The sequence below is a fragment of the Medicago truncatula genome, chromosome 7, assembly GCF_003473485.1.
Source record: "Medicago truncatula cultivar Jemalong A17 chromosome 7, MtrunA17r5.0-ANR, whole genome shotgun sequence".
Taxonomy (NCBI): domain Eukaryota; kingdom Viridiplantae; phylum Streptophyta; class Magnoliopsida; order Fabales; family Fabaceae; genus Medicago; species Medicago truncatula.
In genome coordinates, this window is record NC_053048.1 from 40,023,529 (window position 1) to 40,041,629 (window position 18,101).

Genomic DNA, 18,101 nt, shown 5'->3' on the forward strand with positions numbered 1-18,101 from the left:
ACATAATTCCGATTGGGTCTATCACATCATTTCATTTTCACTTATTTTTGTAAATTACATCACAATAATATGTCACAAATTTTGACATTAACCCATGAACTCCGTGTTTCATTTGTGCTCGTCCTTAGTCTCAACAAATCTCACTCTGTTTAGATAGTTTGGTTGTTCAATCAGTCACATTCTCCCATCTTATGGCGACTTGATTCATTTCATAAATATCTAATTTGTGGAGAAATCTCACCGTTTATCTATTTGATCCGTATGGCCAAGTTATTTTTCTTTTCACATAGACGTTACACAAGATATAATAACAAACTAGAACTAGCATAGGCATGCATTAGGAGGGAAAATGAAGGTTTAGTGAGGAGAATAAAATCAAGTTAGAAACTGAAATTACGAATCTCAATGGAAACTGAAATTAAATATCGCTAAAAACATTGGATCGTGAGGAAAGTCTAAAACGCCAATTATCATCACTTTGAGCTAAGAACAACGACATATAATTAATTAAGAAATCACATCTTCACAAAAAATCTTATATTACATTATTTATTTAGACTCTCACGTATACGATGGTCATGACTCACCTTTTCATTCAACTTAAAACTCTTTTCCTTAAAAAAAAAAAACAAAATTGAAAGTCTTAATCACACTTGGTAGTTCATAGTTGACACATCAACAAAATTTCTTAATGTTTTGGTTTAAGGTGATAATCTTTTTTATGAATTACAAGAGGTAACAATTAATTATTTACAGTCCAATATGACCTGATCCAATTAACCTACAATTTCCATCCGTAGTGGCACCTCTGAGTTATCAAAACTTAATATTCTCCATAAAATTTTGAATTAGAAAATTGATTGATTCCAAGGCGAGCGGCCAATTGAGTCTCTTACCGGTGAACCACGAAAAAAACATCACATTCTATCTAGCCCTTATCCATCTCTCTTACTGTGTAACTGCCTTATTTTAAATGGTACTGCAATGATGAATTTTACCAAGTCCATATCTTCTCCTTCGTCCAAACTACTTTTACGAAAAATGAATAAACCGTATATGGTACATGGTACAAAGTTGTATCACACACCCACAATCTCAAAGTTATAATAATGGTGTTTCCAACAATATCTTTTTCTTTTTTTGTCAAAAAAAAAACAATAACTTTTTCTTTCTTTGTCATCCATTTATTGCAAGCTTGAAACTATTATTAATCGAATATCCATTTTTTAGATAACTTAATTTTTTCCTTTAACATAATAACAATAATATGAATGTATAATTATCAAAGGAGGATCAAATTAAGATCCGTCCAAATTATATTGCTCTTCTCAATTCACCTATGGTTGATCAATTGAATTTACTCCATAACAATGACCTTAAAAAACACGAAAAGAAAAGGTAGTGTCTTCTTCAAAAAAACAAAAAAAAAATCAAAGGAAAAATAAAGATTTCTGAAATTTCACCATTAAACATCAAATTTTTTAGTTTAGGGTTCATAATTTGATCTCCTATTTTATGGTTAGAGTGCATGATAATTGGAGAGGTAAAGAGAGTATCTCATTTTGATAGAATAATTAGAGTATAAAGTGAAAGCCATTTGAGGATAATATTGAATGTGAAAAGTTAGACATGTTCTCCATTTTAATTTAAATAAATTTAAACAATATTGATATTTTTTTTCGTGGTCCATCAGTGAGGGACTTAATTGGACCCTCATCCTAGAATCCACCCAAAAAAAACCCATCTACAACTCAAAACCAAAAGAATGCACCATTTTTTTCATTAGCACATGAATTACATATTTTTCTTATTATTTTCGAAATACAGATCTTTGTTGCGAGGATAAGAAACATTGACTTTTTTGTCTTTTTTTATTATTATAAGGAAATGGACAATTATTGGTATCAATGTCTTACAGGAAACTATAGAAAATGAATGACTATTAACATACATATAGTTTAGAGTAAGAAATGAAAATGTTTCAATAAGAGTAAGTTGATATAGCCTATGTTTGGTTGAGAACCTTCCCACTATGAAAACCATAAGTTGGTTGCATAAACGTGTTTTTTCACCACATTATGTTTTTCTAAACGTCCATCCAAACACATGCTCCGAAAGGTAAATGTAATTGCTGTCATGGGCACTTAAATCCACCTATTTTTGCCAACACTTGGTCAAGCATGCCTAACTATTACAATGGTACCATCTACTCATTCTTTTTTTAGAACTTCAATTCTATAATTTAGGGAAACTTAATTTCATTTTTGGTGGAAACAATTTGTGGAAACTATCTTACAAACTTTTTAACCCTTAAATTCCCAAACTATAAAATACTAGTAACAAAAGGGCCCCTAATCCGTTACTTAATTTACATAAAACCACCCCTCATTTGTTTATCTACATTGATTAACTATATATATAATAGAGCCACAATAGAAGATTTTGTGCCTAATTGTAGCATCCAAAAGTTTCATCAATGCCTCAAACACTATCATAGTAGCCACCATAAGTTATGTGAGCTCTGCTCAATGGAACACCTCTTACTGCTGCAAATGCTTCATTCAATTTTGTTGTATGTTGTACCACCTGCTTAACACTCCGCAATCACAATCACAATTAAGGTGCACATCAATTATTCAATATTCAGGCATCATAATTAATTAAATTTTGAACCTAATCCATTTTGACTATTCAAGAATAATACTAAAAATTTGCACACTTGATCCTAAACAAACACCACCTTTTCTGACATTATTGCCTATCAAATGACAGGAATTTCTCTTCCATCACTATCCTATACTTTTTAAATCTCTAAACTAAAATTGTTTTTAATAATCTTTATACTTGTGGTGGCCTGGGTTTGAACCCCAAACCTTATATATTTTATTTTATGCATTGTCTCTATTAACTGAGTTAAGGACTTATAATTGAGTTTCTAAATTCAAGACCATAATTACAAATATTTAAATGTCCAGGATCTGATTCAAAGCTGTTTACTTCATGGATCTAGTTATGAAATATTGAAAAGTTTAAAGATTCAATCAAAAATTTAATTTCTTTAGTTGAAAGACCAATTAAAGTTCTCATATATATACCAAGATGCTCAAACAATATTTTTAATTTAAAAGTGATTAGAAAAATACTAACATTATTACACCGGTATTAATTGAATAAGATTCAAATATTTCTTTAAGTTTTTCGATTCGAGTCTTATCCATAGATAAAATATACTAGAAGTTGAGATAAAGATCTTAGTTGTTCAGATTCTAAGTAGAGATTAGTTATGAATAGAAAATTCACATATGTAAACAAAAAAACATTTACTGACCTTGTCATCAGTGTAGATCTTGAACCTAATACTTTGGTCTTGTTGGAGTTTGTTGTTCCTTTGTTGACTTCCAAAGAACAAGACACAAATTGTGGCAGCAGCAACACCAAAAGAACATATAGCTCCAACTCCTGTCAAGCTCCACTTCCACAAGTTAAAACCACCATTCATGTCCTCTCCTTCTTTCTCATCATAGTACATGTCAACCTTTTCATTCTCCATGTTCTTCATTCTAGGAGATGTCATCATCTCCATGTCTGCATCAAGTGGAGAAAATAATCCTCTACCACTACTAGATTTTGGTGACTCCAATTTCATGTCAACAAATTTGTTCTCTTTTATATGAAAGAAAACTTGTGAAACACTCTCTTGATCAGCTTCCTCTATCTGAGGGACTTTGATTTTTTCAGTGTTTTCTTTCACCAACCCTTCATTTGGAACCTTGTCAATAATAGGTTCAAATTGAATTGGAACATGAAAAACTTGTTTTGGCACTTTTAATGGTTCAATATCAATGATTTTTGTTGATTTTGGTGAGGTGCAAAAGTAATCCTTGTCAAAGACGAGTGAGTTTCTTTTATCTAAGAAAATTTGCTTCTCATCACCATCAAAAAAGCCATCATCAGAAAGGATTACCCACTCATTGATATCCATCTTCACAATGATTCTTCAGGATCTGAATCTTGATTTGTAAGAGTGATCAAAAGAAAATATGGTTTATATAGGGAGGTAGTATTAGCAAAAAAGAAAAAAGCTTTTTGAATACTACTAAGTGTTGATTTGTGAATCAAAATAGGTGGCTTTTAAGTGTGGAATTTTAAGACTACTAATAAGAACAAGATCTAAGCTACCATTAAGGTGTTTTGTTGGTATTGTAACGTGGAGACTGAATTTTTGTGCGTTTACACATACATGGTTTGAGTGTGTGTTAATCCAACTTAAAGATGACAAATTGAGGAATCAATTAAGTGGGTCCTACCTAGCTAGCAGGATAGCCTCCACGCTAGGAATTAGGAATCTTCTTGTACCTTTGTATTTCTTTTTAATTTTCTATTCTTTGATTGGTTATTAAAGTCTTGGTTAAATAGTAATTAATTATGAATGTTGTTAGCTTTGGATAAAGGTAAGTTTTGATTGGTAAGTGAATATGGGATGAGTTATGGTCAAGCTTTGTAAGCCAAAGGGGGAAAATAGAGCAAGAGTATTGGTCAAGCTAACAAAACTTTATCCTTTTTATATTTCTTATTGGTTGGTATGGTGATTTTTTAATAGGAGGGGGGGTTTTCTTTCATTGCTAATAAAGAAAAGAAAATATTCCTTTGTTACTTTTAAGTTTTAAATATATCTGATTAATAGTAGAGATGATTTTGTCGGTTGCTTGTTGGGGTGTGTGTTCTTGATGATATTGATAGGTTGTGAGGTGTTGTTGTGGAACCAAAAATGCCATACCATATGAAGGGACATCTTATACACAAGTGCCCATAATTGGTATCTTTGAGGATGTCCTCTTGTACTCCTCTCCCTCACTTATGGGACACTTCAACATTGATAGCACATGGTTAAGTTTTTTTTTAATGGCAAATATACCTATTATATATAAATAAAAAAGAAGAAATATAAACATATATAAAATTGAGTAGAAGAAGTACTTAATACAAGGGATGACAAAATCAAATAATTCCTATCATAGTAAAACAAGAGCGAAAGGAAAGATAAAACAAAAATAAAAATAAAAAAGTCAACTACACTCCTATCATGAACATCCAACCACAATCGGAGGAAGACTACGAACAGAACCCCTCAGTCAATTAACTTGAATATAAATCCGCCACAAGACCTTTTTAAATTTCCATATATCAGATTTGTATAATTGTATATGTATAATCAATTTGTTCACAGCAATTTATGGAAGTCACTATCAACCATATAAAAACAAACATATACATCTACACAAGATAACTTTTCTTCTTGCCATATACTATGTTTTAAACATGACTAATTACACGAAAAAAGAATCTAAAATTTGTTCTTTGATGTTGTCAACTTTCACACACACGAGAATGTATATTAAGATCATCTAGTTCCTTACCGAATGGGCTGTTAGTTACTTAACTACAATGATTATCGGTAATTAGCTTCTGCGTGAACGTTAATTAGATTGTTTATGTTGAGTGTGGAGTTTTCATACATGCATCTTGCAAGATATTCTTGTTTCTCGATTACAAGTAAAAAACATTAATATTTTTATGCGTAAAAAATGTTATTATTTCTATAATATATTAATTTAATTAAAAATGAATTTCTAATACCTTGAGTTAGAAATACTATTGAGGATATACTTTCGAAAATTCACTTATTTTTATAATTAAATACTTTTTTAACCAATTGAAATTGATGTTTGTACAGTTTAGATTTTGTATGTCAAATTGTGAAACAGTTTACAAGGCTGAGGATAAACTAGGTAGCTGTTGGTGGACAATAATAATTAGAGAATCCATTTTTGGTAGAATATTTGTGCAAGCAGTTTCTCAAGATCCAAAAGCATTTTTCAAGACCTGCAACTGTGTGTTGATTGCAGCTATAATATAATATACTACTTCTCAGGGTGAGTCCCCTCCAAAGATAAATTTGTTATGAGATTATGGGGCAATATCTTAATCACCAGTTTGAAGAATTAGCCCCTCTCAAAAATGTGTATATTTTCAAATTGAAGGAAAGCAGTATATTCCCAAGCATCATTGATTGCTGCTCAAGGAATATTTTCTGATATATAAACTTTTACTACCCTCAAAATGACTAGGAACATTAGGATTTCATACTGTATTATAACCTCTCTGATGTTGACTTGGTCAAAATCTTCTTGGGATCAATTTGGTTAAGAACCTTTCTTATTATTTGGCTCGTCTCACCATTCATTCATTTTTGCTTATATTTCATTACGTGCTTTAACATAATTTCATGGCATTAGTCTGGCTTAATGTAAGCTGAGCCGCTGTGAAACGAAAAATGAATCTTATCTAACTATGAAAATTGTATAGGAACCCCAAAATATGCATGTGCCTTACGGCAAAAGAAACAAATTTCATTATTATACAGACAGACATAAAGAACAAAATTAGAGATAGCTTCAATACCTTGGCAAAGCTGATGACTTCCCAAGAGCCGCATGGTTAATTTGGGCGAGGGCGAGTTGGAGTCACGTTTATGAGCATCCTCTTCACCGATCAAATGACTATCAAACTCATGGTTAATTTGGGCAAGTTGGAGTCACATTTATTCGTATTGAACTTGAAGAAGTTGAAAAAATTACAGGTATAATGACCATGGAGTTTCAATCTAAGGGTATGTTTGGATTGACTTATTTGAGCTTATCTACCGACATAAGTTTTGTGAAACTATTTGGGAGAATTTACGAAAACAACATGACAATTCGCAAAAGTTTTTTTCAGCTTATTTTTGTAATTTTTCTAATGTAGCTTATAAAAAGAACTTATAGGATGTAGAAAAGCAATTTAACTTTATTTTATCCTTTGCTATATAAATAGCTTTTGTGAGCTTATACATAAGTGCTTGTACTATAAGCTGCAAATATGATGTTTATCCAAATAGGCCCTATATCTATCGGCTTTTTTTGTCTTTGACCGTGTGCGAAAATGTGTTCTACATATGTTTGAATTTGTACAAGAAAGGTATAATCTAACACTAGCTTCTTCTACAGCTTTTTCTACTGAAAGGAAGACTAAGATTTTGGTTGATTAAGCTAAGCCTCTGATGCTTCAAATGTAGTATGTGGTAGTTATAGATATATTTGAAGTGGGAGCAGACATGGCCAAACTAAACAAATCACTATGAGACCTAATCTTCCTAATGTCACTACAAAATCTGCCAACAAGTTGGTCCATTTCAAAGTACAGAATTGCATGGACAAATAGTTTCTGGTTCAGCAACAGATACCACTAGCTAGATTCTGTTATGATTATTACTGATTTTGGTATGAAAGCTAAGATCATGCAATAAAAATAAGCAACATTGGGTTGCAAAGCCACTACCATGCACCTTTCAATTATACCAAACATGCACATTTTATTCTAAAGGTATAATTTCTAAATAAATTAGTATGGCAATTCACATGTTTATACGTTTTATTTTTAACCAACCCTTAATATTTCTTAATTCTTAATTTAAAGGAACTATGAGTGGCACAGCACATATACCAAATCCAATAATGGTGCAATATAATAAAAAACCGTTGTGTAGCTTTTAAGGAACACATAATCTTCTTCCACTAACGATGCTCTAAATGGTATCTGTACTATTATCCTGTCCATTACCAAAATTGAACATGGGAAAGGAAAAACAAAAATTCAATTATCATTAGGCACTCAAGAAAACACTGTAAATTGTAATATACCAATGATTAAAATTAGACTTCACAGATACAATATTGTTCACTTTGATTCAGTTAAACTTTTCTCATCCCTGTTAATTAATTTGTCAATCCTAATTTTACAACTGTAACTGTTACTCAATTATTATGAGAGTGTTACCCTATCAGTAATGTAATAAATAGTATGTTTCTTTATACAAAAAATAACACTTAAGTAAATATTTTTCAATTAATCATACAATTAAGGCTGTTAACTTAAGAGTATTTTCCAATAATTAAAACTTTTAAGTAAGATACTATTTTCAGAAAAGCAATGTCAGCAGCCATAATGCTGTGACATGATCAAACGAAAAAGACGAGTTCTAAAGCAAGAGATTATACGTTCATGGATCTCGGTTTGTGAGATGAAGATCAGACGACTCATATTATGATATGTACTTTAAAGTAAAATTAATAAAGTAAGAATTAGAGTTGTTCGATCTTTATTCAACGGTAGAGATACCTTGATAGCATGACCGTGCATTTTTCCGTAACTAAATTAAGGTAGATATTTCAGGAATGAAGAAGAAGAGATGTATCTTGGTGTCCCTTTGATGTGCTATGAGTCATGCATGATATGAAATAACAACAAACAAGACAAGGATGTGTGTGCACCCACAGAAAAGTTATAGAAGCATGGTCCCTTTCAAGTTTCAACCCCACGTATTACTTATTACTAACTTTGTTAATTATTTTAATATTTTATCAACTGTTTAATTAATTAAAAGTATGTAGCCATTTGACTTTTTTAGCCCTTCACTTATTGAGAGTTTATGTCATCATCATATTATAAACTTTAAAGTGAGAAATTAAATATCTAAGATTCTTCTTTGCTGTATTTTTTTCTCTCCTTTGCACTTTCCTCCTCCTTGTGATTTTCATTTGCAGCACATATAGAAGATGAGAGAGATAATAAGTATTCATATTGGACAAGCTGGAATTCAAGTAGGGAATTCATGTTGGGAGCTTTATTGTCTTGAGCATGGAATTCAACCTGATGGATTGATGCCTAGGTACACTTTTTTATATGATCAATGTTGTTTTTTGTCTTGTTTACATTAATTTTGTTGTGGATTGTGTTTGTGTACTTAATATGAAATTGGTTTGACATTTTTTATTGTCTTCTGCTGTAAGAAAGCTCAATTTGTTGACTTTGAATATAAGAAAGCTTAATTTAGTTGATTTTTCAAGTTAATTGTCTTGTTTAGTTAGATGCAATCCTAAAATTTTATATATTTCCTAATAGTTCCTTCTGGGTTTTTATTTTTATTTTTGGTGTTTTCATTTCTGGGGTCTTTTGAAAGCTTTTGGCTTGAATGAAAAACATCAAATTTGATCATGTTCTTATCATTTCTTACACACTACGTTTCCTCCATTTTTATTGTCATGTACTCATGGTTGTTGAGTGATATATTAACATGAAAAAATAGTTCATAAATAGTTGACATATATGGTTGATCTTAAATTAGTATAAGGATCCCATTTTTAATTTGGATATATAAAAGGTATATCAATTGCTTAGTGAACTTTCATTTAGATAGCTATATGTTATGTAGACCAAGGGATTCAATTCTCCAATGTTATTGCTTGTAATGAGTGGTTAGCACTCTTCTGAGACCAATAGAGAATTGCCAAAATGGAAAACTAGGAACATCTCTTCGATTTGGATTCACTTCTTGCTTATCTATATTCTAATTCTATTTTTGAAGCAAGTATGATTAAACTTATTAACTCAAATGGTTGATTAATGATTAGGCACAAATAATGCTGATTTCTATGTTGCTTTTCTTGATGTTTGGACTTTTTAACTCATGGTTGATTAAGCACAGAAATGTTGTTAATCTATATCTACTTGCATTGCAGTGATACCACACCTGGCGTAGCACACGATGCTTTCAACACCTTCTTCAGTGAGACCGGATCTGGCAAGCATGTACCAAGGGCCTTATTTGTTGATCTGGAACCTACTGTTATCGATGAAGTAAGAACTGGTTCTTACAGACAACTTTTTCACCCTGAGCAATTAATTTCTGGCAAGGAAGATGCCGCTAATAATTTTGCAAGGGGACACTACACCGGTAAGGCAATTTCTAATACAGTTCAAATTAGCTATTTTCTTCACTTTTTAGCTTGACAGTGGCCATTATTTGTGTATCTGTGCTGCAGTTGGAAGAGAAATTGTTGAACTATGCCTCGATCGTATCAGAAAATTAGCAGACAATTGCACTGGATTGCAAGGATTCTTTGTTTTCAATGCTGTTGGTGGAGGTACTGGTTCTGGTTTGGGATCGTTACTTTTGGAAAGGTTGTCTGTCGATTATGGCAAAAAGTCTAAGCTTGGTTTTACCATCTATCCTTCTCCTCAGGTAATAAGAATGAAGACAACATGAACTGTTTGTGAAGCATCAAAGATTTGTACCTACTTTGTTATTTGTTACATTCTCCTGTGATTTATTCGTTTTCTTAATTCATGTTTATGCTTTTCTTACTACTACTTTTATGTTTGTTCCCCTCATTCATATGGTTTATGGCAGTAATACCAGTTAAATTTGTGATTCTATGTGTCTAGATCAGACTACACTCGCCTCTATTTATTATCACATACAGAATAAATACAAACTGATATGATTTGCTAATTCTGATCCTAATATATTTGATTTCTTTGATTCTAACAATACCTTTTAATATGTAGGTATCTACTGCAGTTGTTGAACCTTACAACAGTGTTCTGTCCACTCATTCTCTTCTTGAGCACACTGATGTGGTTGTACTTTTGGACAATGAAGCAATATATGATATATGCAGAAAATCATTAGATATAGAAAGGCCAACTTATACCAACCTGAACCGTTTGATTTCTCAAGTTATCTCTTCCTTGACAACTTCCTTGAGATTTGACGGTGCAATCAACGTGGACGTTACTGAGTTCCAGACTAACCTGGTTCCATATCCTCGTATCCATTTTATGCTTTCGTCTTATGCCCCTGTAATATCCTCTGCAAAGGCCTACCATGAGCAGATATCAGTTCCTGAGATCACCAATGCAGTTTTTGAGCCGTCAAGTATGATGGCTAAGTGTGACCCTAGACACGGAAAGTACATGGCATGCTGCCTCATGTATCGCGGAGATGTTGTGCCTAAAGATGTAAATGCAGCTGTTTCAAATATCAAAACAAAGAGAACAGTTCAGTTTGTTGACTGGTAATTACACTTAGACTTCCTTGGAATATCACATTATGATTTATGAGTGATAATTTAGATTATGTTCCTTGCAAGTTAAGCTACCTAGAATAATCAAAGTGCTGAAATTATGCAATTTGGCACTACAATGTTATATCTTATAACTGCTCTGTGATGAGTACAAAGCGGACTATTCTTTCGCCTTTTACTAAAAAACAGTTTGACTGAGTGATATTGGTGACTATTTTCAGGTGTCCAACTGGTTTCAAGTGTGGAATCAACTACCAGCCTCCAACAGTGGTACCGGGAGGCGATCTTGCGAAGGTGATGCGTGCGGTTTGTATGATAAGCAACAACACAGCTGTTGCCGAGGTTTTCTCTCGCATTGATCATAAATTTGATCTCATGTATGCTAAAAGGGCATTTGTACATTGGTATGTTGGTGAAGGAATGGAAGAAGGTGAATTTTCGGAAGCCAGGGAGGATCTTGCTGCTCTTGAAAAGGACTATGAAGAAGTTGGAGCTGAAGGTGAAGCTGGTGATGATGATGATGATGTTGATGACTACTGAAACCTATTATCAATCCTTTCATCATCAGCTATCTTCACCTCCCTGTCTTTGTTCTGTCTCTTGTATCTGGCTGTGTCATAATTATTTCCCCTCTCCACTATTCTCGAGAATCTTTCTGTTGTGTGCTAAGCTCTTCCATGTTTTGGTGTAAACCGGGTATCTTCTGCACGCAATTGGAGAAACTAATTCCTCGAGTTGGGCAGTATTGTGTACTAATTCTGTAATTGTGAATGTTTCAAGTTAAAAAATGTTAGAGACAATTTTTTTTCATCATGAACTATATAGTTATTTTGAATCACTTGTTTCTGCACAGAGCAGAATAGATGTTGGTTTATGTTTTGCAGTAGTGATGTAATAAAAAATAAAGTAAAATATGTTTTAGTCCCTATAGATTTACTTTTCTTTTGTTTTTAGTCCTTGTGCTTACTTTTTAATCCGTATAAAATTTATAGTTTTATAATATGTAAGGACCAAAAAGTGGATACATAACAAAAAAAACAAAATTTGAGATGATTATAAGGGCTAAAAACATATTTAACCTTAAAATATATAAGGAATTTAAGAGATAAACTGGCTGTGCTGTTTTTTTTTTCTTCCAAGGAAGGGTAGTTAGACTTAGGATAGAATCTTTCAATATGTAGCAACCACATCTCATGTGCTTCAACAAAAACATAGATGGTGGTGCTGTCCAACTAATTATATGTAACTCACTTCTTTTGTCTTTTGCTTTACATCACAGAGAATAGTTGGTGGAAATTGAATAGAGAAAAATGGTAATGTATTTACCACATTTGAGTGATTGCAACTTTGCATATCTAAGCAGAATTGGAGGATGCAAGCTTTTAACCTAAACCAACTTTAGAATTTGTCAAATTTGATTAGGATCAAAAGCCTTGTATTTTCTCATATTAAAATTTAAGTTAAAAAAGAGAAAAATGATAATTGTCTTTAGTTAAAATTTCCTACCACTTGAATTGAACATGTCAATAAAAGACTGACTGAAAATGTGACATGCCAAGAAGTTTATAATACTATTGTTATATGTCATATAGAAAGACATGAAACAAACCTCTTTTTGTTATTGAACAACAACTTCTTGTGTGGTCAATTTTATTTTTGACTCATTTGTCATTGCATGTTCTTGCCCAAGAGTTGCATTAAATTTATTGCTTCTGTAGTTATCTAAGACCATACCTAGGACCAGGCTCAGACATGACTTGTCTTCACTCTTGTTCTGTAGTACAATCATATATCTAACAAATTTGACCTCTTCAATCATATTCTCCCCTCATTGAATATGATCGTCCTTAACTATAAAGATTTAAAGTTTTCTTTTGTATGTATTATACTGAATTATTCCATGTAGGTAAGCATTCCTTTAAGAATGGTTTATTTATTCTATGGTCATCTGTTATGGTTTGATTTTGAATTCTTCACATCATTTATTATATTTTTAATGAAATTTGGTGCTTCTTGTAATTCATATAGACTAATAAACATTCTTAGATACAAAAGGAAACTATCTAGTTTTTATAAGCCCTTCAGATTTTAGCAATTGGTAATATCTTGTAGGTTGTTTCAGAGTATCATTTTTTACAGATAAGTGTCAATGTAGTCTTCATGAGGCATATGGTTGAGAAGGGAGAGGATAAGGATGAAGAAAGAGAAGAATATTACAAAATGAGTTTCTAGGTCCACAAGACATGTGACATGAAAGTGATGCCTTTGAACTGTGAGCAAAATGTTACCATATCCTTGGATGTAAAAAGTAATTTAATCTCAGATTCTCAGTCCTATCACTTAATCTTCAAATCAATCAAGGATTTTGGAGTTAATCATATCTGTTATGTAGCCATATATTTGATTGAGATATCATGGCTAATGTACATGACCAAAAGGCATGAATTATGCAGAAACATTGGACCAAAATCTTATAAGATATAGCAATCTTTTTTAATTAATTAATAACAAAAATAATAAATAAAGCATAGTACTTGACTCTTGCATGAAGTAAATTTAAGAGTAATTCTATTGTTTATCCGAGTAACGCGGTGTGAACAATCATTTTGATTTTAGCTCCAAGATTCCAGCCTGCTTATTTTGTCAAATAGGCAGGGTTTTAAAAGAAATTACCGCAATCAAGGTTTGTATGTCTCCGCGACTGCAACACAATCATGATTGCATAAACACACATTTAACTGCGATTCTCTGTAATATCGAAGATAGTAATGTACCTACAATCAGAAGCGGGAATTAAAACCTCGATCATAGGTCAAGATTTTCACACTATAGATTGTAAGGAAAACATAATTAAATCTCTATGTTATTGTAATGGTTCAATCAGTCATACACTCATACATCCAACACACTTCCCCTCAAGTTTTCAATAATAGTAAGAAAAAAAATAGGGCTGCAATAATATTTGGAAGAAACATTTGCAGATTCATTAATTTAGACCTTATAAAAGTTTTAACAGAACAAGGAGCACAAGGGTGGAAGATCCCATAAGGCTTCATTAGACTCTTGAACAGTTTCCATGTATTCATGCACTCCATTAATAGCATAAAGTGAAGCTGATATCTGTCTTTCAACCTTCATTCTTTCAAATTCTGAAAGCTCCAAGCTAGATGCATCGGTTATGTCATCATTCTTCGCCATATCCAATAACTGAGTAAAAGAAAAATGATCAAAGAAAGGTCCAAAACCACATGAAATGTTGGATTGTGAACCTGACTCAAAAACTTCCTTGCAATTGCTCAAATCTGGTTTGTAAGCATCCTCAAATAGTTCTGTATTTCGAGTAGCACAGGTCGAAAGAGTGCTCTCCTTGTTATCATCATTGCTTGTAATTGTACTAGTATTACTAATGGTAGTTTTGCTGTTACTTGGAGCAGAAGCAACAGCACCATCTTCCTGTTTTTTGTCGCCTTTTCTGTTGTTAAGAAGATTTCTTATCCTGGAAGCAAGAGGAGAATCCAATGAGACATGAGTGATGAAGTTGGTTCGAGTGTTCGAACCTCGAAGAAGGCATGCAGCTTCATCATAAGCTCTAGCTGCTTCCTCAGCTGTCTCAAATGTTCCAAGCCACATTCTTATCTTCTGAGTTGTGTCTTTGATCTCAGCTACCCATCTCCCTGATGGCCTTTGCCTAACACCAACAAACTTGTTTGTGTTATTGCTGTTTCTGTTTCTTCCTTTGAATTTTCCTCCTTTGTTGGTTACTGAAATTCCTGCTTTCTGATTCTGCATGTTTGGTTGCTGAAATTGAATTTCCATCACAAAGTTTTTTCAAGAAATTGTATTTGAGTGGAAAAGATGTTGTGATATGAAGATATAATGGAAGGCTAGCTATTACTTAATTTTTCATGTTGTAATTTGCAAGCTATGAGACTTTATATATATGTGTGTGAAAAAGTTGTTAAGCTTTTCAGCAAGCAAATTGGATTAATATATTACATGCACATTGTCTTGGGATTATAAGTATAATTTTTTGGTATGATAATGACAAGGTACCTTTGAAATTCAATTGGTGATGCCCTTAATTTTTCAACAGAATGACCACTCCTATAGCTGTCGTTTGGGAGCAGACAAGCTTGGAATTTGGTTGTATGTGCCAAAAACAAAATCAACTAGTTTATTTTTAATCTTTTTATTTCTTCTCAAAAGCATATTATTATGTAACTAAAGACCTACATTCTAAATTCTAACAATATACTGTCCCTAACTAATAAATTAATGGCATAGTATTTTTGTTATGTTTTATTTTTGAAAAATTCTCATGTGTAAATTGCATCAAATAATTTTTTTAATTTGAATAATAGAATCTCCAATTGATAATTTAAAGACAAAATTAATAAATGTTATCATAATGAATTACATCAATTTATTTTTTGAAGAAGTTAAATTAACACACCCATATTAACACCAAAGATAATCGAACATGAGATCTTGAAGAAAAACACACTTCAGAATTTCAAGTCAATATTACGGAACGAACTCAATAGACTACATAAAAAAATATTTTAAAAGCAAATTTTACAATAATATAGAACAAATTTGTCAAATTCAGATCTTCTCTTCTAAATCCAATGGGCAATATTTGGTTGGATAAATTTGAAATTATTGTGGAATACCAGCAACCCTACAAATAAAATGATCTTAAAGCCACGCTAAAGATTAAAGAATAAGGAATCACCAATCACTTAGAAAAACAAGAAAATACATTAAGGTTAGGTAGAATTTAGGGTACCCTAGTTCTTGTCCCCTTTCTTCCCCTCTTTTTGTTAAGTCAAACAGTTGAAATTATTATGGTGAAGGCACAAATAACTGCCACTTGGAGGCTCCAAAATGATCCTAGCAAGCACCCATAAACAAAGAGACTAAAGCAATGCTTAGCACTAAGATGAAACAGGTCATTGCCACCTCAAGTCCTCAACCATATGTCAATATTATTTAAAAAACTAATAATAAATAATAATAATAATAATCATAATAATAGTCAAGATCAATTTAAGCCCTAAGGAAAATTCGTAGGACTAATTTGGACCCAAAAAAATTACTCCAACATTTAGTCCTGAAAAAGGAAATTGGAATACTTGAATCACGAAAAGATAAAGAACAATTACGTCCCTATGAATAATTAAAGAACTATTTTACTTCAAAAAAAATAAAATTAAAGAACTATTTAGTCCAAACAATATTAAAAAGAGATAATTCGGTCTCTTCTACGGAAAATATATTAATCATTCATTCTTCAATAAATTGTCTGTTTTGTTCTTTTTCTTCTTTTGCATTCAAACACCCTACCATATCATTTGGATCTTTTTAATTGTTGATTTTTTGTTATCATTGATCTTCTTAGAAAAAATAAAAAGTTGGATATGTTATAAATTTTTTTAATTGCCAAGTATTTTATATTTAATTAATAATTATTGTCTTTTTTTTTTTTACAAATTAATAATTACTGCCATTGAATACTTTGTTTGAATCTTAAAGAAGAAAACCCAGAAATATATCTATTTCTATACATATTTGCAATGGAAAAGTGATAGACATGTAATAATAAAGATTCCTACATGTGTGTGCTAGCTACGTTTGTTTTGAGTTGTAGCCCTCTTCTCACGTCACCAACGACACACTTTGTTCCGTATTTGATCATTATTGTGTTTATTAATAGATTCTTCTTCAACCAGTTCCAAGCTTTTGATTTGTGTGACATTGTCATTATCTTCTTTGTTTATTGATTTGCATATAGTACAATTTGCTAAAATATTGCATGCCACTAAAGTTCACAATGGATCTCACGTTAGACAAGAAAGAAGATATGGGGAAAAAGACACAACTTTATTATATCAAATTAAATTAGCAATCCAACACAGTAATGTTATCTTTCAAAATCTTTTCGAGATTCAAGCATATTTATATTTATGTTAGCAATAACCATATACTAATTTATTTTTATGGTATACAAAATTTGGGTGAGTTGGATTACAAGGGGACTCGAGAGTCATTAAGTTGAATTCACGTCATTATAAGCTATGATTCAATTCTTTATCGACTAAATCAACCTATATTGCAATAATCATGTATTAATTTTTTTAATAAAATTCGTTTCGACATAATTTTATATTAGTTCGTTAATCATGTAAGTTGTACAATAATTGCATGGCTTAACGTAGCTTTTGACATAATCGCTTCAAAGAGTTTAACTAATTGAAAAATGAATTTGTCACAGTTATCCACAGATATTAATCATATGGAAAAATGGATTTGATTTCTAAAATTTCCGTATATGACACTTAATAAAAAATTAGAAATGAATTTCTTGTTTTTACTCTAATTTTTTTCTCACTATTTGGAGAAAAAAAAAGTTCATTGATTCAACTTTTTTTAATTGTAATTTTTTGTGTCTGAAATTGCATTTCTGCATAATCACAAAGTAAAGTGAAATAAACAAGTGCCTTTGTCCTTTTAGTGAACATTTAGTTTTTGAAATCTTAATTTAGAAGATAATTAATATTAAGGAACGTGTAATGTTATGCTTCAACTACTAATGAGATAAAGGGAACCTTTATGAATTTCAATAAGAATCTTTCTCCCCCAGAAAAAACAAAGACTATGCCTGCCTTCAATATTTTATTTTTTTGGTATGTATGTATCGTTATCCTTTAGTTTCCTTGGTTGCTTATCAGTTGTAGCCTTTACTTGTCTTATAAAGTTAATTATCTCATTTAAAAATGATGATATAATTGTAATATCATAATACTTTTAAGACCTAAATGAATTGAAATGTAAGCTCTTTCTTATAAGTCAAATCAGAGCTAATTTTTTTCAATATTTGCCACCTATATGTCTCTCTTGGGACCTACTGCAACCAATAGAATAGTTCCTCTAGGCTCGTAAAGATTGGAATTTGGAAAAGAATGGTTAGTGTGTAAAGATTAGAAAGACATATAAATGAATGAAATTTGATTTAGCTAGCGCCTATGATATGATATAGAAATCATTTTATTATACTATTTTATTCAATCATTTTTGTCAACGCATGAGTATACTAACAAACTATATCATATCCTTTGACAATGCTGAAATGGTGTA

At 31.6% G+C, this 18,101-nt stretch overlaps 3 protein-coding genes across 4 annotated transcripts; 1 reads left to right on the forward strand and 2 right to left on the reverse strand.

The window, feature by feature from the left end:
* Positions 1–2,046: 2,046 nt before the first annotated feature.
* Positions 2,047–4,231, reverse strand: LOC11438608 (uncharacterized). 2 transcript variants are annotated; one of them, XM_039827772.1, is made up of 2 exons: positions 3,329–4,231; positions 2,047–2,596 (listed from the first exon to the last, which is right to left on the reverse strand). In XM_039827772.1, the coding sequence occupies exons 1-2, from the start codon at positions 3,980–3,982 to the stop codon at positions 2,591–2,593; spliced, it is 660 nt and encodes a 219-aa protein (XP_039683706.1). In that variant the 5' UTR covers positions 3,983–4,231; the 3' UTR covers positions 2,047–2,590. The 2 variants fall into 2 exon arrangements, with proteins under 2 accessions (XP_039683706.1, XP_003624631.1); XM_003624583.4 differs by having other exon boundaries at positions 2,047–2,586; positions 3,329–4,226.
* Positions 4,232–8,654: 4,423 nt separating this feature from the next.
* LOC11441048 (tubulin alpha-1 chain) lies at positions 8,655–11,894 on the forward strand. Its single transcript, XM_003624585.4, has 5 exons — positions 8,655–8,767; positions 9,618–9,832; positions 9,921–10,120; positions 10,447–10,955; positions 11,186–11,894. Exons 1-5 carry the CDS (start codon positions 8,655–8,657, stop codon positions 11,502–11,504), a joined length of 1,356 nt encoding a protein of 451 aa, XP_003624633.1. The 3' UTR covers positions 11,505–11,894.
* Positions 11,895–13,515: 1,621 nt separating this feature from the next.
* LOC11437275 (ethylene-responsive transcription factor ERN1-like) lies at positions 13,516–14,869 on the reverse strand. Its single transcript, NM_001424922.1, has one exon. It carries the CDS (start codon positions 14,778–14,780, stop codon positions 13,974–13,976), a length of 807 nt encoding a protein of 268 aa, NP_001411851.1. The 5' UTR covers positions 14,781–14,869; the 3' UTR covers positions 13,516–13,973.
* Positions 14,870–18,101: the final 3,232 nt, after the last annotated feature.

Bases quoted from the DNA above. Each gene is read 5' to 3' on its own strand.
- LOC11438608 (XM_003624583.4), bottom strand. From the start codon at position 3,982: ATGGATATCAATGAGTGGGTAATCCTTTCTGATGATGGCTTTTTTGAT. The intron at 2,587-3,328 runs GTCAGTAAATGT...AGTGTTAAGCAG, and splicing joins AGATCTACACTGATGACAAG to GTGGTACAACATACAACAAA.
- LOC11437275 (NM_001424922.1), bottom strand. From the start codon at position 14,780: ATGGAAATTCAATTTCAGCAACCAAACATGCAGAATCAGAAAGCAGGA.
- LOC11441048 (XM_003624585.4), top strand. From the start codon at position 8,655: ATGAGAGAGATAATAAGTATTCATATTGGACAAGCTGGAATTCAAGTA. The intron at 8,768-9,617 runs GTACACTTTTTT...CTTGCATTGCAG, and splicing joins CCTGATGGATTGATGCCTAG to TGATACCACACCTGGCGTAG. The intron at 10,956-11,185 runs GTAATTACACTT...GACTATTTTCAG, and splicing joins ACAGTTCAGTTTGTTGACTG to GTGTCCAACTGGTTTCAAGT.